Below are 27,752 nucleotides of genomic sequence, written 5' to 3' on the forward strand. Positions count from 1 at the left end.
TAAGTTTTATTTAAGGATTTAATTTATATACCACAAATACTGCTTTTAATATAAGTACAATATAATACAGTTTTATTTATGTAACTGCTGGTGTTCACTTTGGATCATGAACTGAATTGCATGCTGTGCTGTCAAAACTGTAATAAAATGGCCTCTAGTTAAACTTCTCCGAAGTATAAAATCATGCAAAAATCTACATCCTATATGATACAACCAGTACAATAATTGAAGCCAATAGCCTACAAACAGCCTGGACTATCTTCTGAATTTGTTCTTCATGTGTCCGCGTGTCAGCCATGATTTTCTTTAGGCAGAAAGGAAGAATTTCTGTTTCGTATGTAGAATGTCATCACGACCACTGAAACCAGCAATAACGTGCACAGTTATCAGTCAACAAATCTTCATCCCCTAATGCAGTTCGAAGTGCACGTTTAGTCCATATTGACAAGTCTGGGGTTAGGAAGTTTTACGCTTTCCTCCTGTGACTACTGGTCGTGCATATTCCACGAAATCATCTATAAGAACAGGCCACGCTCCTAAAGAGAAGTCAAGCAATTCAGAAATTAATATATCATCATTAGCAACAAATTGGTGTACTCTCTAAATATAAAGGATCAAAAGCTCACTTTGACATTTAGGGGTGGACCTGCTGGGAAGTAGTTCTGAGGAGAAGGATCTGGGGGTCCTGGTAGACAGTAAATTATCCATGAGCCAACAATGTGCCCTTGTTGCCAAGAAGGCCAATGGAATCCTGGGCTGCATAGGGAAGAGTGTGGCCAGTAGGTCGTAGGAGGTCATTCTCCCCCTCTACTCTGCACTGGTGAGGCCACAACTGGAATACTGCATCCAGTTTTGGGCTCCCCAGTTCAAGAGGGACAGGGAACTGCTGGAGCGGGTCCAGCGAAGGGCAACTAAGATGACTGAGGGACTGGAGCATCTCCCTTATGAGGAAAGGCTGAGAGAGCTGGGACTCTTTAGCCTGGAGAAGAGAAGGCTGAGGGGAGACCTTATTATGGCATACAAGTATCTAAAGGGTGGGTTGAAGGAGGATGGTGCCAGACTCTTTTCATTGGTTCCCAGTGACAGGACGAGGGGCAACGGGCACAAGTTAGAACATAGGAAATTCTGTTCAAATACACGGAAAAACTTTTTTACAGTGAGGGTGACAGAGCACTGGAACAGGCTGCCCAGGGAGGTTGTGGAGTCCCCTTCTCTGGAGACTTTCAAGACTCGCCTGGATGCAGCCCTGAGTGATGTGCTCTAGGCAATCCTGCTTTAGCAGGGGAGTTGGACTAGATGATCTCTAGAGGTCCCTTCCAACTCTGAAGTTTCTGTGATTTCTGGCCTAGTCTGGCTTCAATGTGCGTAACACCATAAACACTTGAAAAAACCCACATCTAACTAATAAATTAAACATATGAATGTTTTCTTGCGGCAATAGTTCTTAGTACAAAGAGAACATATTTAAAGCATTGTCCACACTACAAAGTTTATAAACATTAGCTGATAGCAAACCCATGCCATTCCTATTAGCGTCATTCATAACCTAGGAAGAATTTCTGTACACAGTCATTCCAAAATAGGATTTGCAGGATTAGTAACAGACTGTAAATTGCTTTTAGGTTAGTGGAAAAAAAAAAAAAAGCTCACATAGACATTCTTGCAAGTAGCAAAACGATGTATTTCCTTGCAGTTAGCAGCACTTCTGTACAAAAACCACAGTTTCACTGAGACTCTTGTAGCATAACAGGTTCAAATAGCATGTGCTATATCATGGTATCTATATTACAGCAAACTAGTTAACCTTCTCGGCAACAAGTATGACACTATATTTGCAGCTAAACCTCTACAGGTAAACAAATTAAGACAGACAGTAGCAGCACATTCTGTTGTTTGTTTATAGCAATATTTTCATTTTGCTGTACCAATTTTTGAAGATTTTCAAGTACTGCTTACCTTCTTCATCATAGTTGGACATATCATCTGCAATCATATTTCCAAAATCTAACAAAAGATTCCAAGTATCTTTTGGAATTGATCTTTTATGGTGTTCCTATAACGGAGGAAAAATGGTACTGTTCAATCCAAACTATTTTCAAATTCCACAAGTATTTTATAATGACATATACTGGAATAGACGTTTTACAAGCATTTCTTCTTTTTTTTTTTTTAAATAAAACTCACAGTTTCCAAATGAAGCTACAAAATAAATTGCAACTAAAGAAGGCAAAAAAGTGTAAGAAGTCTTTGATGGTTGTTTTATTTCTTCCATTCTGCTTTTAGGGTATGTGTTCCTAACTCGTTATGGAAAGGAATAAGTCAAATGCACTTTCTATTTCTCCTTAACGGGATGCACTCCAGGTTCTGAAACTGTGTGGGTTAGCATTCTGCCATTTCAACTTGAGCCCTGATTTCCCTCTCCCTTTTTACTTACACTTACCCAGTCCTTCTCTTTCAACTTTTTAATTACAGTGGCGCCTCCACTCTCCTTAGTCCAAGACTGCCTTCCAGACCCATCATCTCATCCTCTCTCCAGCTATTCTCTCCTTCACCATAATGCACCGCCTGCATTTGCTCCTCTTCTGCCCAGTCTTTTTTCCCCCAGTCTGTCCTGTTCTCCACCACCACTTCCTTGTCTGATTTCAAGTATATTCTTTCTGCATCGCCCCATTCACAGGTTGCCACCCTGCCCAGTTTCAACCCGCACTCCAAAAAAACCCCAAACCTCAGTCCCAGTCAAACTTCTCTCAGCTTTTACAGTTAGCACTCCCAAGAAGAGAGACTGCGTGGGGAAACGCAATGACTAAGCAGTTGTGACGTGCAGGATCAAGTCAGACCATTCACATCTCCCTTCATCTGTTGATACTGCTGTATTACCTCAAGATAGGGAATTAAATTAATAGGGAATTAAATTTCAACACCTGGTGCTGGTTTGCAGCAAAAAGGTGCAAGTGCATGAAAAGACTTGCTCGATGAAGGGTTGGGTTTTTTGTTTGTGTTGTTAGTTTTGTGTTGTGGGGTGGGGTTTTTTTTGTTCGGTTGGTTGGGTTTATTTCTTAAGCAGTAATGCTCTAAAGTATCGAGAAGAACAAACGGCATTTCAAAAACCTAGAACTTGATCAAGATGAGGTTGATGTCCAACACAACAGCAAACATATCTTCTTGCTCAAGCCAAATGTTATATCTTGACTGCAAAGAATATGACAAGCAAACATACCTCCTGGAAAAGGTTCCTTAGAACAAACAAAATACAAACAACCCCCTTCCCCCCCATCCTAAAGAGTCCTAACTCACTTCTATCTCAGGTTGAGTTTTTTAATCTAAACATTTCTTCTAAAGTAAACATTCAGGTTAAATATTTGTAGCAAAGTAGGACACTTTATACCAGATCATCTAGTTATAGCTTGAAGTAGAGATTTGCAGAACTGTCTGTTGTAGTAAACTTGATCACATAGCCACGTAGGGAAAAAACATTAAGACTTTTCTTCAGTTACATCTATGGAGTTGAAGTTGGATGTGTTAAGTGTACTAAGGCAGTTAAAATGTGAAATGTTTTCACAAGTTCTCTTGATGAAACTGCTACAGTATTCAGTGAATAAAATACAGTGTCCAAAAATCTAGAAAAAAATTCAGAAGACACTGCAAAAAGTATACACTTTCCCTATTAAGCACTGGTGATTATGGGACAAAACGCAAAAAGATTTCTTAATTCTCCTAAACCACAGATAAAAAGATAAATAAAACAAAAAATCAAGATAAATTATACATTATGTAACATTATATAAGGTATTTTTTTTGCAAGTATATAGAAATGTAAATGTAGAAGTGTGGATGAATGAATCAGGCCTTTAATAAGAATATTTTGCGATTTTTAAAGTTTAATTTATGCCTCTCTATTCCACTGCCCACAGAATTGCACTTGTAATAGAAAGCTGTCAAGATCAGTTCACAATCATTATCTAAAAAATGAGTCAAAATAATTATTCAGACGAGAACTTTCACTTAAAAAGAAAAGTCTCTCAGGTTAAGTCAGTCATAACAGAATTGACATTTAAAAAAGACTGAGTTTATGCATTAATACCACAAAAGGCAGAGCATGATAAAATACATGGTTGACTAATCACAGCTGTCTTGAGAACAGAGACAACAGGGGCTCAATCTACAATCATGGCTTCATTTCATGCAGAAGCTTTCCTAAGTAGGAGGATACAGGATCAAGCAAGCAGAATACTCTAGTGTTTTGCTAGATCTTTTTGCATTCTTCTCAATTAGAAAATTATATAGAGAAGATTTAATTTGGCTTGATATAAGACCATTTTATATTACTTTTCAAAAAGGAAACAGTTCAAAAGGAAGTATTCAGACATCCTGTCTTTTTCTTTATTGTAAGCACACAGCCTACAAATCAGATTACTGTGAACTAAGGTAGTCAGGGAAGAATACAGTACATACTTACCAACAAAAATTTATTCCAAAGATCTAGAAATTTAAATCTTCCTGACAAGACTAAATTCCAATATGCAATTGCCATTTCTAGATCTGCAAGAGACAAAGCAACATGCAAGTATTACAGCACATGATATGCAATAAAATGCCTATGGTTAAACAATTAATGCTACATCCACTATATTATGATACAAATGAATAACATTCTTTTAAAATCACTACAAAAATTATAAGGAACTGTTTTCTACTCTCACTGCACCCAGAAGGCAGAAGACAAGCCGTATAAATTGCATATTGAACATTGCATTCATAAAGACTAAAATATTTTTGTCAGCATACAGCATTTGCTGTATGTGCTGGGTTAGAGCTACATTAGAAAGTGCTGGATTAGAGCTACTCTCAATCTACAGAAACAGAAAAAAATAGTTATGAATAACTGTCTACAAATTAAAAAACAAAACAACGCATAAACACAGCAAATATTGATAGAAACCCAAACATTTAAGTTTGCAAGTGCCAATTCCCGTTAATGTATCGCATCTTAGACACACTTGACTTTAGAGGGAATTTTAAAGACATGAGGGGGATATTAAAAAAAAAATAAAATTGTCCAGGGCATGATAATTCTACAGCACACCTTACAACAATAATTCTCTTCTTCTGCAATCATTTAGCAGACAAATACCTACACACAATACTGAAAATATAAGTCCAAGAAAGCAGCCCTTATTCCGCACCGTGACCATTAATCTGAGAGCAGAGCTTGGCTCCTGTATGCCAGCAGGAAGATGCAGCACCGCCACACATTCAAGCAACATCAGATGCAGCATAGGGGTAGAAAAGATGTTTTCTGGAAGGTCTGTTTTCATCCTCAGCAACTCACAATATCTAATGGCTTCTGCGCCTGGTCCCACAGGTAACAGCACTAAATGTATGCGTACTGCTGTGCAACCACGAAATAAAGCACGGCCTTTCTTAAACCACAAAAAGGTTTCAGTTTGTGCTTTCAGTGTAAAGTAAGTATAAACAAAATACGAAAAAATTCCAGATTTTAACATAGCCAGTTCCCTAGAGCCTTTATCATAGAGGGCTGGGGCTCAGCCAAAGTGCAATAGTTAAGATGTAGAGAAACGAAGTACGCGTGTACCCAGCTCCATAGACAGGGCTGCCTGAGTTTGTTCTATCATGATCAGAGCACTTGTCAGTACAGAACTTGCTTCATCCCCTAATAATCTTCTTTCAGTCCTTCCTGTCTTTGCCACCATGCTCACTTTTCACAGAAAATAAGAAGAGAACAGTAATAGCATTTACTTGCTGTTTAGAGACGCAGATTAAGTATTCATATCTGTTGTCCCAAATGAAAAGCAAAAGAAATGGGAAGGGAGAAACTTGAATAATCTTAAGGGTTCCTAAACTTCACGACGAAGTGACTGACTTTGATCCCATTCACTCAGGCTTCATGATGAAGATTCAACCTTTCCAAGCCAACCTTGCAAATCTACCATGTGACAACATTAAGCAAAATGCACTTTGAAGAAAAAAGCACTTCAACAGAAGAAGAGTTTTTATACTTCTGATGAAATATTCCCTGGAAAAAGGAAAAAGGTACAGGCAAGGAAACAAAGATGGTTAAAGGTACTACAAAAAAAAAAAAGCTAAAAGGGAAAGAGGAGGACACAATTCCTTGGTTTATTTGGGTGTGTGACAAATTTAGTATTATGTTAAGATGAACTTGATTATTGCAAAATTGTATTTGACAGAATGCACATGAAATACGGTCTTAATTAAGTTGATACTTGAGGGATACATTACATGTGTGTGCAATTGGATTCTCCCCCACGCAGATCCAGGAATTATTTGCTATAAGGTACAACAAAAGCATATCCTGCTGAGGATGCCGCTCAGTAGTGGCTGAAACCAGTCCACCCTAGAGCTGCTCTCCCCATTAAGCACATGGAGGGAAGTCCTGATGTTGGTTAAAACTAGCTCAAGGGAAAAACAAAAAAGTAAATCTTCCTCATCTGGTTCACTGCAATCACACAAACCCATGAACTAACACAAAGATATTTGAACAAAACAACTAGATGGGACTACCTCTTTTGGTAGTGGTGCTAGTTTATACAGTCTTAAAGTACTTGAGAAAACTAGGCCTTCAGGTGGGCTACATTCTCAGGGGATACGGCTACACTTTTGTTTGAAGACAATTCCCTACCTAGGTTGAAAAACTTAGCAATGCAGGACAGAAAAGAGGATTTTTCTTCTTTAAAGGGAAGACCTAGTCACACCGAGTTCCAGTTCTACATTAGGATGCTGATAGTAGTATCAATAAACAGTAATGTTGTGAAGGTTGTGTATCTGCTAGAAGTAGTGCAGCATAAGAGATACTTAGAAAAAGAGGCCTTACGCCATTGGAATTCTGCATTCTGCATCCTCACAGGAAGATGCTTTGGCAAGGTATGGATTTCTTAAGCAATCTTGGGAATACCTATTTCAATGTTGCATAGATATGAAGACATCATTAAATCAAACAACAATCATAGAAATATGCTGGTTTTGTTCCAAAAAATATGCTTCCCACATTATAGACCAATGATGCAAGTTTTATAAATGGAAAGGAAAAGACAGATGCATCAATCTCTGAAAACTCATGCCTAAGCAAGGACCAGTTTAGAAGAGACTCCATTGCAAACATCCATGCTCATATCCAAAATATAAAATTGCTAAATGGTTGATGTTTAAAGAACATAATAAAAATACCATATCATACATTATACAACAGTTTGAGCTTTCCCTTCAATGCAAAACATTTTCATTGTCAATACCCAGCGAGTGTTTCATGTCTACAGCCCCCCCTCAGTACAATGCCTTTATAGTTCAAAGATTTTGAGTACACTGAAACAAAGCTTCAATACCTAGATATTCCGCTTTCTGGATACCTAGTCTACTTGTGGCTGCATACTGCATCTATAAAGCTTTCTGCAGCAAAACCCTAAGAATTGAGTCACCTAAAAGCAATACCAGTTACCATTACAAAATTATTGAAGCTAAAATTACTAAGAAAATTTTAAAAATATATACAATATCTAAGAAAAAAGTTCAAGAAGGCAGAAAAGGTTAATAAAATAATGTTTTCATTATTTTAAACATTATTTTGCTAAATAACATTTATTATAGTAAACTTGCTTTACTATGTTTTAAAAGTTCTTTACACTTTTGAATTATTTAAACAATCAGCTTTTCACAATAAGTAAAGCATTTTGCATGCAGCATTATCTATTCTAAAACATTAAAGCCTCATTCTAAAATTGTTTTAAAAAAAAAAAAAAAGCCCTCAGCCTTTTCTATCCTGATTGAACAGAAAGCTTGAAGTGATAAGAAATCAGCACAATTAATGCAGAAGGAGAAATACATTATCAGTTAGACAGCCTGTGTCTGCTTTCAAGATTTGATCAAATGCTTATCTTGTTAGCAAAAAAAAAAATAAATTCATTATTAGATTCTTGCATGAATTTAAAAAAAAACACCCCAAACATAAATTAAGTTCCTCATCCCTTTGCTATGCTTTTGGACAAGGGCAATGAAGTCATTGCACACAAGTAATCAAGGGAAGAGAGAAAACAGAAAGATAAATCAACAGATAGCAAGGAATTGGCTGGAGAGTAGGATTTATGAGGAACATGAAATGAAGTTCATTTAGACCTGCTGTGCCAAAACAGCACTCTGGGACTGCAGCACTCACTTGTGTCATCCTCTGCCAAATGGAGCTTTCCAGCTCTCAGAGTGCCCTACCAACAGAGCCGAGTCATGCAGCCATGTTTGAAGCTGTCAGAATATTAAAATTCACCTAAATTACTAATATAACTTAGAAGAAAAAAAAAAACACCACACAACAAAGACTAAAGGCATTACACTGGCCTCCTAATGACATTTTAAAATCTTTAAGTTATTTCTAAGACTATTTTAGTATTAGCCACTGTTGCCCTCATAATCCCCAGTTAGCATATTAACTAGGTTCTGTACATTATGATGGTAGAGTCTATCACGTTTTACAGCTTGAAAAAAAAAAAAAGGATTTTAATTTCATCTTTTGAGATTAACCGATTGTCCCAGTATTGTCTTTTTCTTTCTTTATCGCTGTTTAATCTTCTTATCAACACTGTAAAGCTTTGCTACTTTACATGTCATCTCTATGAGAGACCTTGGGCATCACCAATGAGTTCTATTCAAAGAATACTCTCTCAAACTACATTGGTAACATTTTTTATTTTTATTTTTTTCAAAATAACAGGAGGCATCAGCCTACCCAGTCCATCTACAGACACAAACCAACAAATTAGTAAAGAATGTAACAAAGCTTGTAGGAGGAAAAAGTTACTTTTATTAGACCAGTTAATAAGGACGAAAAAAAAAAAAATTTTGGAAATTAAAATTTCAGAGCCAAGCATCCCTTTGTTTGAGGCTTTCTCTTCACAATGCTTTAACCAAAACTTACTCTACAGCTTTGAAAACAAAAGAGCAGCCAACAAACTCTCCGGTTCCCAACACTGCATAAAAAATTAATCTGGACAGGTGCAAGACACAGAAATCTATTTTATCATTCAATTGCCTTGTAAAAATATATTTAGCCTCTGTAAGAGACTGAACTGTTTTCTCTACAGTCACATAATCTGACCTATAGTATCATTTGGTTGATATTCTCTGATTGCTTTCCTCTTGTTTTCTCACTGTGATCACAGACAAAATATCATACTTCTGCAAAGCTAAAACAAAAACTACATTGCACAAGATTATTTTGTTTCAATAAAATTCCTGGACACTGTGCCAAAGCTGGTGCAGATGTGGGAACAGTGGCAACTGGCATCAATCTACCCCAACAACTGGACTATCACACCACCTGACCAACAAACATCAAATGAATACTTGCAAGATTCAGTGAGTTACTTGATTTCTTGTTTCCTCCTCTCTGAATGATTTTAACAGTCTTCTCTGGCCTCCAAATTACTAAGAACATGGACACAAGAATTAGTTTCTTTCCTAATCAGAACGTTTTCTTCTTCTACAAACAAATAAAATCCATACAGCAAAACAACATGAAAATACCATCAGGATTCAACCTAAAAACCCTTCACCAAATTGCCAAGAGTTTAGAGCAAAATAGCCCTTATCTCCAATTAAGAGCTCCCCCACAGAAGGAAGAGAGAACGGGAAAAACAGATAAGGGGTACAATACAAATACTGGAAGTGGCTACACTCAGGATCCAGCTGAGTTGGATCCATTCATCCCTGCAAAGCCGTAAGCAAAGAGCTTCCCAGTGCTCTACGTTAGGGGACGTACAAGACAGAGTGTTAGAGGACAGAACAGTCCCTGTGGTGGAGAGGGAAGAGTGGTAAAGCGCAGCATGTGGATTTCAGAAGAGCTCTGCAGGAATCGGGCAGGGTCTGACTGTGCTTATTAACTCTATCTCAGCATCCACCATGCTGAGGCAGGCTGATTCCACTCAGAACCTTTCATGTTTTTTATCTTGTGTATCAACTGCACAAAAGCAGCTAAACTGCTTCTGAATGTGAGCTAGGCTTAGAAGAAGATAGCTATCTAAACGTCAATTTGAGTGCAGCCTAATGAAATGAACCTGATTGTAGCCAGTTTCAAAATCCCCCCATCACTACAAATCTCAGAGAAACTACAACAGATGACTAGATATATATTTCCCAAATAAGACCCAAACATGAGTAAAAGAATCAATGAGGCATTACTAGAACTGGCAGCTATGGCACACCTTTGCTGCCACTATTGATCAGAGCTGCTACTTTTTTTGATCAGAGCACCCTGTTCTATACTAAGCTTCTCAAATTGATGGCATTTTCAGAAAGACAAATGTGAACAAAAACAGAGCAAGGATAATATGCACAGACCAAGGCCATTGAAACACCTAAAATACAGCATTCACAGACCTCTTCCAAAATAAACATGAAATTTATTTATTAAACTCTCTCAACTTCTTCCATTCACTCGCTCCTACAAACATCCTACAAATGGATCAATCTAATTCTTCGTTGAAAATGGCGGAAATTTTGATAACTAGTTAATGTGGGGGGAGGAAAAAAAAAAAAAAAGAAGACATCCTTCCCTAATGTCTAAGTGTCTCTTCAAAGAATCTTGAGACACTGCTATGATGAAAGCCAAAGTTGATGTTGCTTCAATGAAAAAGAGCACATTATACTCATCTGCTCATAGAAGATGCAACCTCCTTGAAGTCCACATACCGGATGCAAAGATAGTCATTCTTCTGGTCTTGAGGTAATATTTCATTCAAGTCTGAATGCCCTCCTCATGTATCATCTCTTGCTTGATCCCAGGAAACTGGCAGAGAGAAGGAAGCACAACCTTTTGAGCCAGCAAGCAGGCGAAGGGACCACAAAGGAGTGATGAAGGATCAAATCTGCTTTTTGTTTCCATGTTGGAAGTTGAAGAGCATGAAAGAATGCATTAAGTTCCTCCACTGTGCTGAAACAAACTGTAGTAAACTCCTGAGCACGAGGAATCTCCTGAACATGTCTTGCTGGGGCTCAAAGGGAGATCCAATCAGAGACTCACAGTAAGTATCACGTTAAAAAAAAAAAAAAAAAAAAGAGGAAAAAAAAAGATAGATAGATGGAGCTAAGGCCTTGTTTTGAGCTTGAACAGTGTCCTTAGAAATCTGAACCGCTCTGTATACAACATGACAAAAGATCTGTAAATCCTATTCTTTAGTACACCTATCAACCAAGAGCTAGGATGCAAAATTTCACTTGGACTGCAATACAAAAAGCTAAAACTTGGGAGCAGAAAAGTGAGATAAACCTCTCCAAATCTGCACCACGGAAAACTTAAAAGATTTATTGTACTAAATATAATAGTGAGAACATGAAAGCACAGATTAAACAGACGGAATCACAGTTATCCAGAATAATTCTTTGTAAAAGTCTCCTGGCAAACCAGACCTGCAAAACTGCATTTTTTACATTATCTCAAAATATATACAACACACTCAGATGAAGTTTAACATAACTAAATATTATGCCTCCCAGGTCCAATATGCAACTATTGAGATGTCACTGCTCTGTTGAAAGCTTGCTATTTATTTTTTTTCTTGAATTCTGTCCACCACAGGGAGCAGTAGTCTTAACAGTTATATTTTCTTTTTTTTTTACATCATCTTCTAAGATAGTAATCAAATCTATTTAGAGGTATTTGAAAGACATTTGACAGTTGGGTCCTGAGTAACATTAATCAGAACATCATTTTCTGCTCAAAGAAAATCATGGTAGATCTTACGCAATACGCTTTTGCCTCCTGCATCTCACTACTTACACAAGGCATCACCTAGGGGGACTGGTACTACTTTTACGTCTTTAACCAGCACGTGTCCAGACTGAAGCATACTACTTGACGATATTAAGCTAATACAAGTAAATGGAAACATTCAATTTGGATGAGACTATGGAGACAGAAGTCCTGCAGATATAAAGATAAATAAAAAAATCCCTAGTATCACCACATGAACTGTGGAAAAGAGACTCCTATAAAAGGTGGTCCTATTTCTAGGAATGAGTATTGTACTGAACTCTGTACCTATTTTGGGGAACGACAGAATAGATGCAACTTAATTTATTGGAGAGGATTCTTCCCATCTAATTACGTAAGGGCAGAATTTCTTGCATTGGTTTTGAAGGGAACTGTAGAATAAGAAGAAATTACAAAGCAATGGAAGACAGGCTGTTCTAAAAATAAATCAAACACAAAACTGCACACACACACCTCCTCCCAGGACTGCTTTCCTGGAGCAAAATCCATTGCACAGTGAAGAAGACTGTGTCGAGTATCACCAAAATTCTTCTATCACCAAAAAAACTTCTAAAAAGTGCTTCTGTGCCTTCCTACTCCCTCCCATACAAATAGCATCTGGTGTAAGAAAAGATATCATGCATCCCGCTGATAACTCCTGAAAAATAAATGTTTGGGATACACAGAGATTTTTTTTCAAGAGATGCTGCAGGCAAAAAGGTTCAATGAAAACTGACAGTAATTTCAGAAATGACTTTTAGAAATTCAGTCTGAAAGCACTGGTGCCCAAAGCGAAGCTAGACACGGTGAAATTCATCTCAGTATGCTGAAGAAACCTCAAACTGCTACATACCATCTTTGAGACTTCATAGAGGTCAAAGGAGGTTCTAGAAGAACCTCAGTGGTTCTCTGCCAAATTGGGAGAAAGTAACTCATCCGTGGGAGTCAGTCCTGTATCTAACGCTGACCAACACTGAAGTAACGCAGATGACACAACAAAGAAAATTTTTATTAAATCTGCAACTTACACAAAGCCTGAAAAAAGTGTAGCATGGTAGAGGACAGGATTAGAATTCAAAATTATTTGGACAAACTGGTAAACCATTTGGAAGTAAATAAGAAAGATTTCATTAAGAAGTGCAAAGTCACATAGCTAGTGGGAATAACTGACCACAGAAATACAAGATCAGAATTAACGGGGTGCATTGCAGTTCTGAAGAAACCCCATAATATAATAGATCACAAACTGCAAATGGTATCAGTGCTGTAAGTATAAGCGAACTTAGTAACGGGATGTAAAACAAGGAGCAAAACACCTACTACGGTGCCTGGAAGATATCCAGCTTGTTTGGGCACTACTAAAGAAAAGAAAGATAGATCAATTGGATTGCAAAGGAAAAGAGAGTTCAAAGATACAATTGCAGTATCAGAGAGTTGGAAGATAAAATTTAACACGGCAGTTGGTTTTACGCAGTCTAGAGACTAAGAGAAGATGCACACTAGTTGCCAAATACGTAAAAAGTTGTTACTATCTCTAAGGAAACATGCATTCTACATACTTACTCTGGACAGGCAAGTATTGAACAGAAGAATTCAGGAACAGAGATTTAAGTTACACGCTAGGGAAAAAAAATAAATCTAACAATAGGTTTGAGCAAGCACAGACATAGATGTATGACACCCGCCATCAGAAATTTAAAATTATATTATATGAAGGCAGTGGCTCCCAAATTTTTTCAGCTAGAGGGCCACTGCCAATCAGATCTCAAATCTTGCTGATAAATACCGAAACTGAAAAGGCAATTTAGTATACATTGCTAGCACACCACTGAACACTTGGTTAGAAAAACATCTGTGAGGAATGGTTTTAGTAGACATTGATCCTGTCTGGCACAAGGGAATACACTATATAAGTGTTTCTCTATCTTTTAAATTGAAACACCATCTGGCATATTAAAAAGGAACCCATGAATCACTGTATTTCCTGATGTTCTTCAGGGAAGATGCGGCAAAAAATAAAGTAATAACTGCTGCTTATCACTTCTTCAAACAGCAGAAATAGTTTTTTTTTAAAAAAAAAAAAGTAATCAGAAACATATTAAAATGCTGATAGAGCAATGAACATGACTCCTAACCATAGCATTGGTGTTTGGATATTTTAGAGATATTTCAGTAATTTCTTACAGTTTCAACATGGTAAGATAAGAAACATGAAAAATAACAGCACAAATGAGTTGTCTTTGCCTAAAACAGACATTTTACTGGTGAGCTCTAGTCTCACATTTTATTTCTGTTTAAAAAAAATGCATCAGCACTTAGCCTGAAGGATCCAACAGAACGACTATTTTAATTGTGTCTTCTTTTATAAAAAGTTTTTATTAACAATTTAACAAGAGTAAGAATTTCCCATTTGTCACTGGCACTATGTCAAATTTGCTTAGTTTTCAAATAGGTGTATTCATGGGTCATGTGTATACCCGAGAATCGAGCAATATTCTTTTAGTCTACAGACCTGTTCCCTAAACGATGAGTGCAACAGCTACCAGACTTGGTGATTTAAGCTCTGAGTGTAATAAAAGGAAGCATTGGATACTTCATCCCCCAGAAAAATCACATTAAAATATTTTGTAATTGAAAGTCAGGAAGTAATTCCTTTGATTATTTCCACCTCGTTAATTAAAACCATTCACTTTTATCCCTATTTTCCATAAACTTACTGACCTCTTAGTCTTCAAATCATAATTCAAATGTGAACATATGGGAATGAGTAGGCAAGCACTATCACAGGAGCATGTCACCAGAAACATTTTAAGGCAAGCAGCTAGGACAGTGGCTTAGCAGCATCCTGTACTTAGGTAGCACTGCGTATCTAACATGCATATGGGGAAGAAGGGGAGGTCAACACCTTAAGATGACCCAGACAGAGTTAGGCAGAGATTTATACCAGCTCATTCAGTAAAAAAAAAAATCTAATTGTACATTCTGTTTAACTATCTGGACTGAATTCATAAGAGCATCCTGAGCCAAGGCTCCAAACTTTGTTTGGAAGAGAAACAGACTTTGTACATGGATGAGGCAAATTCCCGCATCTCCTTGACAATGGGGCACACAGTCATTGAGACACAAACAGCAAACACCTCTACATTAGTCCCTGGAGCGAGGGAGGGAAGATGGACAGTTTGTTATTCTAGGAGAAAATACATAGTGTATACAGAGAAGAGGATGCAAAATGAAAAAGCACCTAAACGTATTAAATGAAGCTGAAACAACTGGAATTCTCAGGTCATACAGACCCTCCTGTAAGGTAACTGACTCAATTTTTTCCCTTGCTGAACACCTTTTTGCTGAAATAACAAACATAACTCTTAGAACAATCACAGCAGGAAGCAGTAAGTTGTAAACGCCAACCTGTAAACTTCTTTTTCCCCCCTCCATCTCTCTGCTCTACTGAATATAACAGCATTACCAGAAAAGATTCCAACTCCAAACCTATACAGTGTTACGTTTTATTTGGATAAGCTATCACTGACCTCGATCACTCAAAACCATCATATTAGTCAATATGCTTGCTCAGCACTTTCCTTCTGCTCAACCTACAGTGATCCAAGTTGACACTAGACAGAAATATGGTGTACCTCCATTGAAATAAGAGCAGTAGCACCTGTTTATGTTTAATTCAATATCTAGAATCACGTTACCAAAACCAGAAAACGTCTGACAAAAAATGTCACCAAAATACTGCCATTTAAGAACTAGGCACTACTTGAAATTAAGAAACAGTAAGTATTACCAGAATTAAGATTCCTGAAGACTGAAATCAGCAACAGATCCAATCAACTCTTCCCAGGGTTTATTTTAAGCTTGACTTTAATTTTTGCACGTTTTACTTTTTCCCGCTAATAATTTAACTCTTAATGCAAGAAGGCACTTAGGTTTTATTGCCAAAAAGTACCATTCTTACACAACAGAGAAGACAGACTTACAAATGAAGAGGCCTCCATACCAAACAAGCAGAAGTAATGGAAAACAAGTATGTTTCCTTTTTCCTCTCATGTCAAATAAACAGTACATTCAGTTCCATAATCTGGGTTAGGTTGCCTTCGCTCCTCCTCTCTTTGTACAGGCTTAGGTGAAAAGCTTTTGAGGCATATTTCCCAAGTACATGAGTTTCACGTTGGAACTGATCCAATTAAAACAGGAAGCTATTTGTAATATTTCTTTAGGTATCCCATAAATTCCAACCTCAGCTGTAACTGACTTACCTTTTCCACAATCTGAAAGTTCTACGCTTTTTAATGAAGAGAAGCAAGAAAACGAACAACTAGCTAAGGGACTTGAATTCCAGCCAGCCTCACAGAACCACTACAAGACTATTTCATTTTTGTGTCTGGAAGGGTGGCATGTGACCCATGGAAGTGTGATATGTGTAATGAAAAATGAAATTGCTGCAAAAAATAAAGAAAAATGGAAACTGGCTAAAAGTTGCCCACAGTTCAAAAAAGAAAAATAAAAAAAAAATAAAAAAAGACACCAGGAAAGACAAGAGATACTATTCAAAGTAATTCCGAAGGAAGAATGTGGAACAGACACCTCAGGTGGGGAAGGTCTAAATCAATATTCTCCTCCTCCATCTCACTCCTCTTCCGCGAGTTTTTGAAAAAACAGTATTTATTAGTGTGCTTGCCAAGTAACATAGACACAGAGTTAAAGTGGCTATGCTAAAAAAAAAAAAACAAAAACAAAACCCAAACCACTTCCTCTACCCATAGCACAAAAAGAACAGTGATGATGGTACGGTGCTATTCTACACACAAAAGAGTCTAATTCCTTCCTACACAGTGTCTTTTGAAAGTGGACATAAATTTGAAACGATATCAGATTTCATCTTCCAATTTTTTCAACTATTCACAAACTATAGATATTTCTGATTTGAAGAGAATAAAACATTGGAATTTAAATAATATATCGATTTTACTCCAGCAATACAAGGCATGGATTGGGACAATCTCAAACTTTATAGAGAATAATAATTTAATACTTTATAAACTGTATGCCTATTCTATTCACTAGCTTTGAACCAGGTCCATAATCCTCTTTTTCTAAACTTTACATGAAAACTGTGAACTAAAACTAAAAATTCTTAGAAGAACAATAACTTTTGCCCAGAGTTTTCTCCCTCTTTTTTAAGCTGATATGGATATCTTGTTTCAGTTCTTTTCTGAACAAAATGGAAAACACTAGGAGTTCATTACATCAGCCTTTAAAAAAAAAGTAAATTATGACAGGTCTCTAAGAACTGCAGGAACTTCCTTTGACAAGAGGAGAGAGAATGTCAATACTAGCAAAAAACCTCATTAAATTATCGGTAACAAGGGGACATTAAAGAAAAGATTAATTGAAAGATGGTGGGAACCAGAAGTCAGTGAAAAAAATCAATAATGAATTTACTATACAATCATCAACCAGAAAACTGTGCTATTGTAAGTATTTGGAATTGACTTCACTGTCTATAGTTATTTTCCCAATTTTTTTTGTCTACTTACCTAAACCTTTTTGTCCAGGGTTTTTAGCAAAGTTAAAAGTAAACTGATAAAAATCTTTGAACTTTGTTGGATCCTTTAGCTCTTGTTCCAGTCTTGGCAATAGAGCTTTTAGTTTTTCTGTGGTGTCACACCTGTTCAAAAGAGGTTACATTATTTGTAAGCATTTAAGATTTCTTTTTACCTTTTTTTTTTTCTTCTCTTTTTTTTTTTTTAAATTTTTTAAGGTTTAGTTTGATAGCAAAATAAAAGAGTAGTAAAGATAAAAATAGAGTATCTGTCTGGATAGCATTTTTAAAAATATAAACACTCATATGCCTTTACTAAGTGATTTTAAGTGGAACATTATATATAGGCATCCATTAAGTATGCAACAGGATTCAGTGGTTTTTTTCTCAGTCCCTTCACAATTTTATGAACTCAAACAATAGATGTTATTATGTTCTTAAAAAACATATAGACCTCACTGGAATCTGCTATCCTTTCCCCTTTTATAGCTGTTGTAACACAAGTGTGTGGGTTTTTGCTTTAATCTAGACAGACATTACTTATTCCCTGCTCTACCTAAATGAAGGGCTGCATACTATGTTTACAGTTAACCTTAATATTAGAGGACTTTCCAACAAAATGAACTATGATTTGCAGTCATCCTCCGCCCACCATAGAACACTTGCAGATAAAACCTGGGAAAAAGATGAGCGTTTGACAATAGCTTGAAGGCGGCTAAACCATTTAACAGCCTGGCATAGGTAAGGTAAGATGGAATCAAGTTACTGAGATTCTAACAGAAACACACCAGTTAATAACACAAGACTGGAGCACTTTCACTGAAAGCACCTGAGCTGACAAAATGCAATTCTAAAAGAAAAAGGGCTTCCTCCACACCAAGGAATCATATGAACGTTCGAGGTTTACAGGATATTACCAATATTTTGAATTGCCCCTAGAAACTCAAAGAGAAGAAAATAGGGTTCAAAGAAGTAGCTATCATAATTACCATCTTGCATTTCAAAGTTCTCAGTAGCCAAGTATTTGTATTTATTCTAAAGATTCAAGAACAATTTTATTAAAGGATGGACAACTACAGCAAAATCCATAAAATGCAGATGCAGTTTTAACTGTCTTGCACGGTACAGATAAAAATAAGTACCTTTCTGGCCTCCTGCAGTACCTGGTGCAGAAGATAAAGAATTCTGCCAAGAGTCTTCAACTAAGAACTTCAGTTTCATGGGGACTTGATCTAGTTAACAATAGGGACAAATATATTTTCCCATATGTATCCTAAGGTGCTATATGAACGTAAGCCTCAGGGAGCTTCTTTTCATTCAAATCTTCACCTACGTTCAATGCTAAAAACCACAGACGCTGCTCCTCCGGTATGTAACAAAATCATTCCAAATTCTTAATAAGCAGCATACCAGTGGCAAGCAGGTATGACTACATTATGCTCCGAAGAGCACTGTGTTGAGCAGAAAGAGATCAAAATCACAGACCTCTGTGGAACTGCATCAGAGACAGTCATGAGGACATAGGAGCAATGTGACAATAAAGTTACAAAACAAAATCCAAGCCAGAAGCTTGGTGGCTTAAGCAAAAACCTTTTTAATCAGTTATATCAAATAATGCTGACAGCCTTTAATATAGCAGCATGAGCACTTGATTGCTGTTGATTGGCTGGAAAACAGTCTCTACCCACAGGGACAAAATAAAGCAGTAGACTTCACATGACATCAGAAGTTATATCATCACAATTTATGAACACCCTTACCTAAAAAGAAAAGCTTAGAAAGAAGTCAGTAACCAATGAGGTCAGCCACAACAGACTGCTAGGATCCCCGCTCAAGAAACAACCACCACCTTTGCTAGAAGTCAGTCTATGACTGGAGTCGATGACTGGAGGGCGGCTAATGTGACGCCCATCTACAAGAAGGGTCAGAAGGAGGATCCAGGGAACTACAGGCCTGTCAGCCTGACCTCGGTACCAGGAAAGATCATGGAGAGGATCATCTTGAGTGAGCTCTCACAGCAAGTGCAGGGCAGCCAAGGGATCGGGGCCAGCCAGCATGGGTTTAGGAAAGGGAGGTCCTGCTTAACCAACCTGATCTCTTTCTATGACCATGTGACCCGCCTTCTGGATGCAGGGAAGGCTGTTGTCTATGTGGACTTTGGTACGGCCTTTGACACTTCCCCACAGCATTCTCCTGGAGAAGCTGGCGAATCATGGCATAGACAAGTGTACTCTTTGCTGGGTTAAAAACTGGCTGGATGGCCGTGCCCAGAGAGTCGTGATTAATGGGGTGGAATCCTCTTGGCAGTCAGTCACCAGTGGTGTCCCTCAGGGCTCAGTTTTGGGGCCAGTTTTGTTTAATATCTTTATCAATGATCTGGATGAGGGGATTGAGTGCACCCTCAGTAAGTTTGCAGATGACACCAAACTAGGTGGGAGTGTTGATCTGCTTGAGGGTAGGAAGGCTCTACAGAGGGACCTGGACAGGCTGGATCAATGGGCCAAGGCCAACTGTATGAGGTTTAATAAGGCCAAGTGCCGGGTCCTGCATTTCGGTCACAACAACCCCAAGCAGCGCTACAGGCTTGGGGAAGAGTGGCTGGAAAGCTGCCCAGCAGAAAAGGACCTGGGGGTGCTGGTGGACCGTCAGCTTAACATGAGCCAGCAGTGTGCCCAGGTGGCCAAGAAGGCCAACAGCATTCTGGCTTGTATCAGGAACAGCGTGGCCAGCAGGAGCAGGGGAGTGATCGTGCCTCTGTACTCGGCACTGGTGAGGCCTCACCTCGAGTCCTGTGCTCAGTTCTGGGCCCCTCTGTACAAGAGGGACATTGAAGTGCTGGAGCGTGTCCAGAGGAGAGCGACCAGGCTGGTGAGGGGTCTGGAGACCAGGTCATATGAGGAGAGGCTGAGGGAGCTGGGCATGTTTAGCTTGGAGAAGAGGAGGCTGAGGGGAGACCTCAGTGCCCTCTACAACTACCTGAAAGGAGGTTGGAGAGAGGTGGGTGTTGGCCTCTTCTTCCAGGTGAATAATGACAGGACCAGAGGAAATGGTCTGAAGTTGCGGCAGGGGAGGTTTAGATTAGATATTAGGAAGAATTACTTTACTGAAAGAGTGGTCAGGCACTGGAACAGCCTGCCCAGGGAGTTGCTTGAGTCACCATCCCTAGAGGTATTTAAGAAATGTGTAGATGTGGCACTTCAGGGCATGCTCTAGTGGCAGAGACTGTAGGTTGTTTGGTTGGACTCGATGATCTCAAAGGTCCTTTCCAACCATGAAGAGTCTATGATTGTATGACTTTATTGCAGAAAGGTATTGATAAGGCGCCATTCTGAGATCAAATGGAATTATTTAGCCAGAAAAAAATATGCACAAGCAATAAACTGCAATTCTCCACTTATCTAATGCAATCTGTTTAAAAAAAAATTTTTTTTTTTTACACCTCTCTGTATTAGAAATACTGCATCTCTTCCAAGTAAAAGTTAAACACAATATTATTTTATGGCGATAAACACTTTGACTTTATTGCTAAACAGAGGCAGTTTAATCTCAAACTCTATTATTCAGAACAGCTCCATAATCCAGGAAGAAAAAAAAATTAAAAAAAAAAATCAGTTACATCACAGCATCACAGCCAGACTAACTAATCTTTTCTAGTACCAAACCCCTCATTTTTATTTCAAATTCTTATAGATATTCTGTAGAAATGAAGTATCCAGTATACAAGGCAATAAAAGTATGGTTTGTAAAACTGGTAGAAAGAAAAAGTTGCATTTGGTGGTGATAAGGTAAAGAGAAAGAACTGAAGGTTCTTTTCTGCTTTCCTACTTCTTTTCTGTTTCAACACTGACTGAACTTTTTTTTCTCCCTTCACACATCTCCCGTGACTTCCAGCTTTTAACAGCACATGGTCCAACTCAAAACCTTAACACAACCATGCATACGTTTATATGAATTATATGAAAAGATCAGCATATCTGTCTGTCTTTCTTGCTGTACAGGTGGGAATTATTCTGCATCACCCTTACTGCAGTCATTGTTAAGGCTTTGGAGTAAATCAACAATTTGAGGAAGATGGGACACTACAGACATTTAGCAGCTGTTAAGCTTGGCACCAGCCTTACCAGCTTTTTTTGAAGCTTCACGCTTAATTCAATTAAAAATGTTTCAAACAGAAGCAGAGCTCAGGCCTTACATTTTGAACTACGCAGAAATTGATACTTACCCCAACTCTGTCATGCCATCAACGAATTCCTTTTTGCTGAATTCACATTGAGTAGCTGCCCTGAACTTCCATGCTACAACCAGAACACTGATACTGGCTGGGTCCAGGCTTAAATCATCACAGAACTGTTGAATCCCATCAATACCAATTTTATTTTCGTCTTGTGGGTCTGCAGTTCAAAATACAGAGAGGATAATTGTAATTATTGACAAAAAATATTTACAAATAATCATCTGCACAGCTTTGTTATATTGCATAACATGGGTTTTTGCTTTTTCATAAGCTTCACAAATATCTTCACCTGAAATCCAGTTAATTTTAGAAGTACCTTGAAGAGTATCCATAAATAGATTAAGCATTCTGCAAACTTCCCTAGAAATTGGTTTGCAACTTCTTCCTAAATTCATCAGCTAATGTCAACGAAATAGTTTTGTCTTCTCTCCACAATGCTCTATGAAAGATCTGAATTGACTGAGCAGATGCCTGACTACATCTAAAAACAGTAAGGCTGATAAACACATCAAAACATACAAGACGCTTACTGGATATAGCATGTACTGAACTTTAAAAGAAAAACAAAAAACAAACAAAAAACCCAATAAAAAAAACCCTACCAAATGAGCCCACAGATTTTTTTTTCCTGACAGGGATATATGCAAACCCACTGTAACCGTTTAAAGACCACAATTAACTCAAACATTTTTGCTTTTTAATTATGCGTCAGGGAAACCACCAAAACATTGCTCAAACAATGCCTTAGCGTAACAGGGTCTTAAGCTAAACGATACAACTTAGGAAATATTATGTTTCAGTAGTACTAAGTTCACTACATTTCCAAACCTCAGAACCACACTTCACCTATGTCAGGGTAGTTGTCAATGTAACAATTCTGTAACTGTAACAAAATTACTTCTCAAAAAAACATCCCAAACAAACAGAACCCCCTGCATGGAAACTCAAGTAACTGGAGGGGAAACAAAACTCACCCAAACAGGAAAAAAACCAAACCAAAAACTAAACAACAAACCAAACCCAAAAAACCCCACAAAAATACCCAACCATCTTTAGTTTTCTAAGCTTGACAGTTTACAAACTACAAAACTGTCTTTCACAGCTTTTGATAGGACGACATTTCAGTATCATGTTGGGCTATATAGAAAAGTATCCTTTGAGTAAATTTAAGACTAGCTCCTTAAACTAGTAAAATTTTCAACAATGCTATTAAGTCTGTATCCAAGGACTTGATAAAAAAAAAATAATAATCAAACCTAAAGAAAACTTTCTCTTTTTTTTAATTTTTTTTGGTGTATTAAACTAAGATCTCTTCCACTTTTCCAGCCAATACTACAGTGGAGGAAATGCTAAAACACAGAGAAAAAGTTAATTTAGCAAAGATTTAGACCCATTAAACAACAAATTGCACCCATGGTATAATTCAGAGACCTTTGAACAGGAATAACAAGTAAACATATCTATTCCACTGTATGCCAGATCTAGTTCTAAAACATGTAAAATGCATTTCTTGTATATTTGGGGAGTAACTGAAGAACCAAAGGCAAAAAGTGCACTAGTGTTGAAATCAGTGGAAAATTTTTGATGGTTTTCAACTATATACGTTTCATCCTTATGTTTCACGTCATCCAGGTAACTAGAAACAAAACCAAAACTGTTGTTTTGACAGAATTGGTGGATAAAGAGATAAGAAAACTAACAAAAAGACAGCACAGAAAATGAAAGACCTCTCATCTCAGATTTCAAATATAGTGCAATGTATGTAGTATTCTATAGGCCCTGTAGGACAAAGGAATTCCTTGTTGCTGCAAAGCCAGTGACTCAGGTTTAAGCTACATATGAAAAAAGGAAAAGTGCTTAACCAAAACTTTAATGTTTTCTCTCAAGTGTTACGAAGGTTTTGCTCAAGTTTACAACTTCACGTAAGTGTTAAAGTGCTATAACTGCAAAGGTGTGCTGCTAACCAAAACACAGATGTAAGACTGACTAGACTTTCTTTCACAAAAGCCAAGCAGTGCAGTTTTCAGTTAATTTTAGATATTATTAATAGCATCCTATAAATTTGTATATAATTTTTACCCAGCAATCTCCAAGACTGACATGCAAGGAGTAAGCAAAAGATCTAGATATGTATATATGTTATTTATATATTTACATATACATATAAAACAAACTTAAAAAGTGGTTCTCTGGGGTGGTGCCCCCCCAAGGAAATGCTATAGTGTTGCCAGTTCTTTGTCCCTACAGGATTTATTACCAGATAATAACAAAATATTAAAGAATGTCTATATATCTATATTAGAAATAGAACACATTAGGTAAAGAGTAACAAAAAAAAAGGTGGAAACAATATAATAAGAAAAGGATAAAGTGTATACAAAGCATGCCATACACCGCAATTAGAAAAGTACATGAAGTCATAGTTGAGTAATTGTGAAGAGCTCATTTTTTTTAAAACACGAGGTGTGTGGATCTCAGCAGGGGCTGGTAATGATTACAGCCCGCTCTGCTCTAACATGTAAGGAACAATGCACACATTCACGTCAGACAGCCACACGTCAGAAAGCACTGTTACCTGGATCACGTACATTCTTATATTTACCTGACTGTCTTTTCCTTTTATTTTTATCTGTTCTTTTTAACAATACTGCAAAATAAACGGAAAAGAAACAACTCTGCCTTTAATCTGCTTCCCTGTGGTTTTCCCTGAACATGCATGTTACTTTTGCTGTAATACGCCAGCACAAAGAATAAAAGGATGCAGTTTCTACAAGTAGTTTTTGAGTTTTCTTATTTGACTGTTCTGTCAGTTTCCTAGCTGTAATGTTATCTGAAACAATTTTTATTTTAATGTTTAGAAATACTACTATCTTTGAACAAAATTAACTCCCCCAAATAATAGTATAATATGTATTATTTTGCCACACAAAGTACATTGTACATATATTTAATAGCAGCCACTGGCAATAAATCAAGTAAGTTGCATAATAAGCTTTACTCTCCTTTCCACCATATGCAGCTGCCACTATTTCCTCATGACAGGTTTCATTTCCTACTGTGAATTTACTTTAAACTCTACAGAAATACCTACAGAAGTTGTGTACTGAACATTAAGAGCATTTAAAACCTTTTTCATTCTTATCTCACTACCACAAAGACAGAGTGAGAAGCAAAAGCTAGCAATCGTTCCTTAGAAGTCCTTAAGAATGACAGAGGGAAAAGCAGAAATACCAGCCAAACACAATAATTCAAAAAAACCCAAAACCCACAACAAAAAACCCCCAAGCCTTACCTTTGTATCGATTATACAATTGCTCTAATTTCTTCCTGTCTACTGAATTTTTCATGGATTCTTTGTAGTACAAGTCTGGATTCTGGAAGTAGTTGTCTGTTGCCACTTCTAGTTTCCATTCATTCTGCATCAAGCAGTATATAGCAGTCCTTTCACCAGCCTGGGTAAATGCCATAAACTGGCGCACCTTGTCCTTCTGAGACGATTTAAGCTTATGCTTTGGGATGCAAAAGAAGCAGGAAAGCCAATGAAGCTAATCCAGAAGTTTGTTTCAGCATTCTACTACTAACGCCTATCTTTAAAAGGTTTTAGTTTTCTTGTTGATGACAACCTTCACTTCAGAATTACAGGAAGACAAAGCCTTGTTCTTCTGCAGTTAAAAAGACAGCATTTTCTTCTGAAAATTGAAACGACAGCATCTATATATACATTTTTAGCAGCACATATCTTGGCAGTAATAAATTTGTATTTCCGCTTTATGGCTCACATACGCATAAAGTTTTTCTGTTCTGTAACAGCAGTAAACACAAGTTTCATCATATAACAATATGGTTATCTTCTGAAAATATGCCTTGTGGCTATACAAACAAGAAATTACAAAGGCACAACTTATAGATTCTGAGATTCTGTAAAAGTCCTTCATACATGGAGAAAAAGTGCCTAGCAGTTTTCCTAATGTTTTCCTAGCAACAATGCAAAGTTCATTCATATTAAGAGATGAGCTGAAAAAGGCAGAAGCATTTCTCATGCTTTTATGTTAAAAATCATTGCCAACATAAGGCAAAAAGACAATAGATAAAGCAAACACATCAGAATGTAACATTTGCTGAATGTTACAATGAAACTATAAGTTACTGTAAATGTGATCTAAAACTTTAACTCTGAAAAAGATGTTTATACTATTAATATGATAAACAACAAAACCGGCTATTAGAGTGGCAAACAGGAACCAATAAGACGTTTCTCCTAATGGCAGCTAATTCCAGCAACCATATCGACACAGCATCCCTAAACTTCTGGAAAACCCAAGGGGTGGGAACAGGGATTTTATAGGGAGCAAATTTGCTATTACTATAGTTCAACATTATTCTTTACGTGAGACTGGAAGAAGGGGGAGATAAATTAAAAGTTAGGTTTTTATTATATTCTGATACTTTCCAATTTCATTAAACTATACTTAGCACATGTTCCAGGCCAACAATTAAGCTGACAAATTTGTCTCCATTTCTCACTACTGCTTAAATCATCAGGTACAACAGAAAATTTACTGGTCTCTTAAATAACGGGGGAAAACTGAATCCTGATTCAATGAGCAGTAAGCAGTAAACACAGGACCATTTTTCAGTTTACTCGTTATCTCTTGTACGCATATGGATGGTGACATCTTGACTACAGATGGTCCCGAGACAAGAAACAAACCACATAAACAAGATAAGGACTTTGGTCTTTCCTACAAGATTTTTCAGTTTACGTAAGAAGAAACATGTAAAGTTTCCTTCTTAAACAAGAAGAAACACACAAAGCAGGAAAAGAGCTGAAAAAATAACAACAGTGTGTTTTCGTGAGAAAACACTCAATAATCCTTTGACTGCAAGGTCTGCGTAACACTCCTCCCCTCAATTTTCATTAAGGTCTAATTATGAGAGTCTCTCTGCACTAAGACCTTCCTCAGTTACACAAACTTCTTTTCAGCAACAAACTCGGCGACGACCACTTCAAAACAGAGGACTCTGACAACAACTCCCAAGTCAAACCCATGTTAAGTCTACTTAATGCCAAGGCATTTTAGGGGTCGTTTCCTAGGTTCCAAACGAAACACCGAGTTGTTGGAAGAAATAAGAGATAAGAAACGACTTCGAGTAGCCAACCTATATGGTAGTTCCTGCAGTTCGTTTGCATCTAATGCCCCGCGCAGTGGTCAGGGGTACCTATAGACTCTCCCCCATAGGGGTGAAAGTTTGGAAGCCGCCTTTCTCCCACGACTTCCCACCGATGGAGCCCAAACAAGGAGGCGTACCTCGCCCCAAGCTCCGAGACGCCAGCTCGTAGCGTACCTTTCCCGCCGCCCCCGCGGCCCGGCCGCCGCTGCACCTGCCGGGCGTCGGCCGGCGGGAGGGCCTCCCCCCCCCACACACAACCCCGTCCCGGTGCCGGCGGGCGGGAGCGAGGGACACGGGGCTCCGGCAACCTGCCCCGCCAGCCCCAAGCCCAAAAAAGGCAAAGGTACGCGACGCGCCGGCTGCCGACGCTCGAAATACCCGCGGCGGCGCCGCCCGCCCCGTCCCTCCCCCCCCGCCGCCCCCGGTGACCTTCCCCATTCCCGACCCGGGCGGCGGGAGGCCGGCTCCGCACGGTGCGGGTGTCCCCCCCCCCAGCTTGTCCCACCTCACCTCAGGGCCCATGCGGGCCCCCCCCTCCCAGTGCCATCCCCTACTTATCCGCCCCACACACCCCCAGCAGGAGAGCGGGAACCGGTGCTGAGGGAGCGGAGCGGCGGGAGGGTGCGGGGGGCTGGACTCGCTACTCCAGGTGGTTGGGGGCTAGTTTAAGGTCGTCATCCCCCACCCCAATTTCCCCACCTCCCCCCCCGACTCTAACAACCTACCATTTTATCACCGGCGCTTCCACCAACTTCACCGCCCGGCGCCGCCTCCCGCGCAGGCGCGCATCGGCCCCCGCCCTCCCCGCCTATGGCCGGCCGCGCCGCGGGGCCAGGCGCAAAGGCGGGGCGGGGGTGGGCGCCCGCCGGGGCCCGTCGCCTTCCCTGCGCCGCCGACCGGGGGGCCGGCGCCTCCCGGTGTTGTGCCGGGCCGGGTCCGGGCGGCGACTACGTCTCCCGGCGTGCGTCGCGCAGAGCGGCCGGGACGGCGGGGAGTGCGTGTGGGAGAGTGGGGGGATCCGCGGTTGC

At 38.7% G+C, this 27,752-nt stretch overlaps 1 protein-coding gene across 6 annotated transcripts; it reads right to left on the reverse strand.

The window, feature by feature from the left end:
• Window positions 1-27,584, reverse strand: DCUN1D2 (defective in cullin neddylation 1 domain containing 2). Of its 6 annotated transcripts, none has more exons than XM_063338298.1 (7): window positions 27,450-27,584; window positions 24,845-25,061; window positions 21,541-21,709; window positions 17,314-17,444; window positions 4,457-4,539; window positions 1,957-2,053; window positions 1-536 (listed from the first exon to the last, which is right to left on the reverse strand). In XM_063338298.1, the coding sequence occupies exons 1-7, from the start codon at window positions 27,450-27,452 to the stop codon at window positions 457-459; spliced, it is 780 nt and encodes a 259-aa protein (XP_063194368.1). In that variant the 5' UTR covers window positions 27,453-27,584; the 3' UTR covers window positions 1-456. The 6 variants fall into 6 exon arrangements, with proteins under 6 accessions (XP_063194368.1, XP_063194377.1, XP_063194347.1 ...); XM_063338307.1 differs by having other exon boundaries at window positions 24,845-25,241; XM_063338277.1 differs by lacking the exon at window positions 27,450-27,584 and adding an exon at window positions 26,899-27,183.
• Between the last annotated feature and the right edge of the window lie 168 nt (window positions 27,585-27,752).

Source organism: Chroicocephalus ridibundus, chromosome 1, assembly GCF_963924245.1.
Source record: "Chroicocephalus ridibundus chromosome 1, bChrRid1.1, whole genome shotgun sequence".
NCBI lineage: Eukaryota > Metazoa > Chordata > Aves > Charadriiformes > Laridae > Chroicocephalus > Chroicocephalus ridibundus.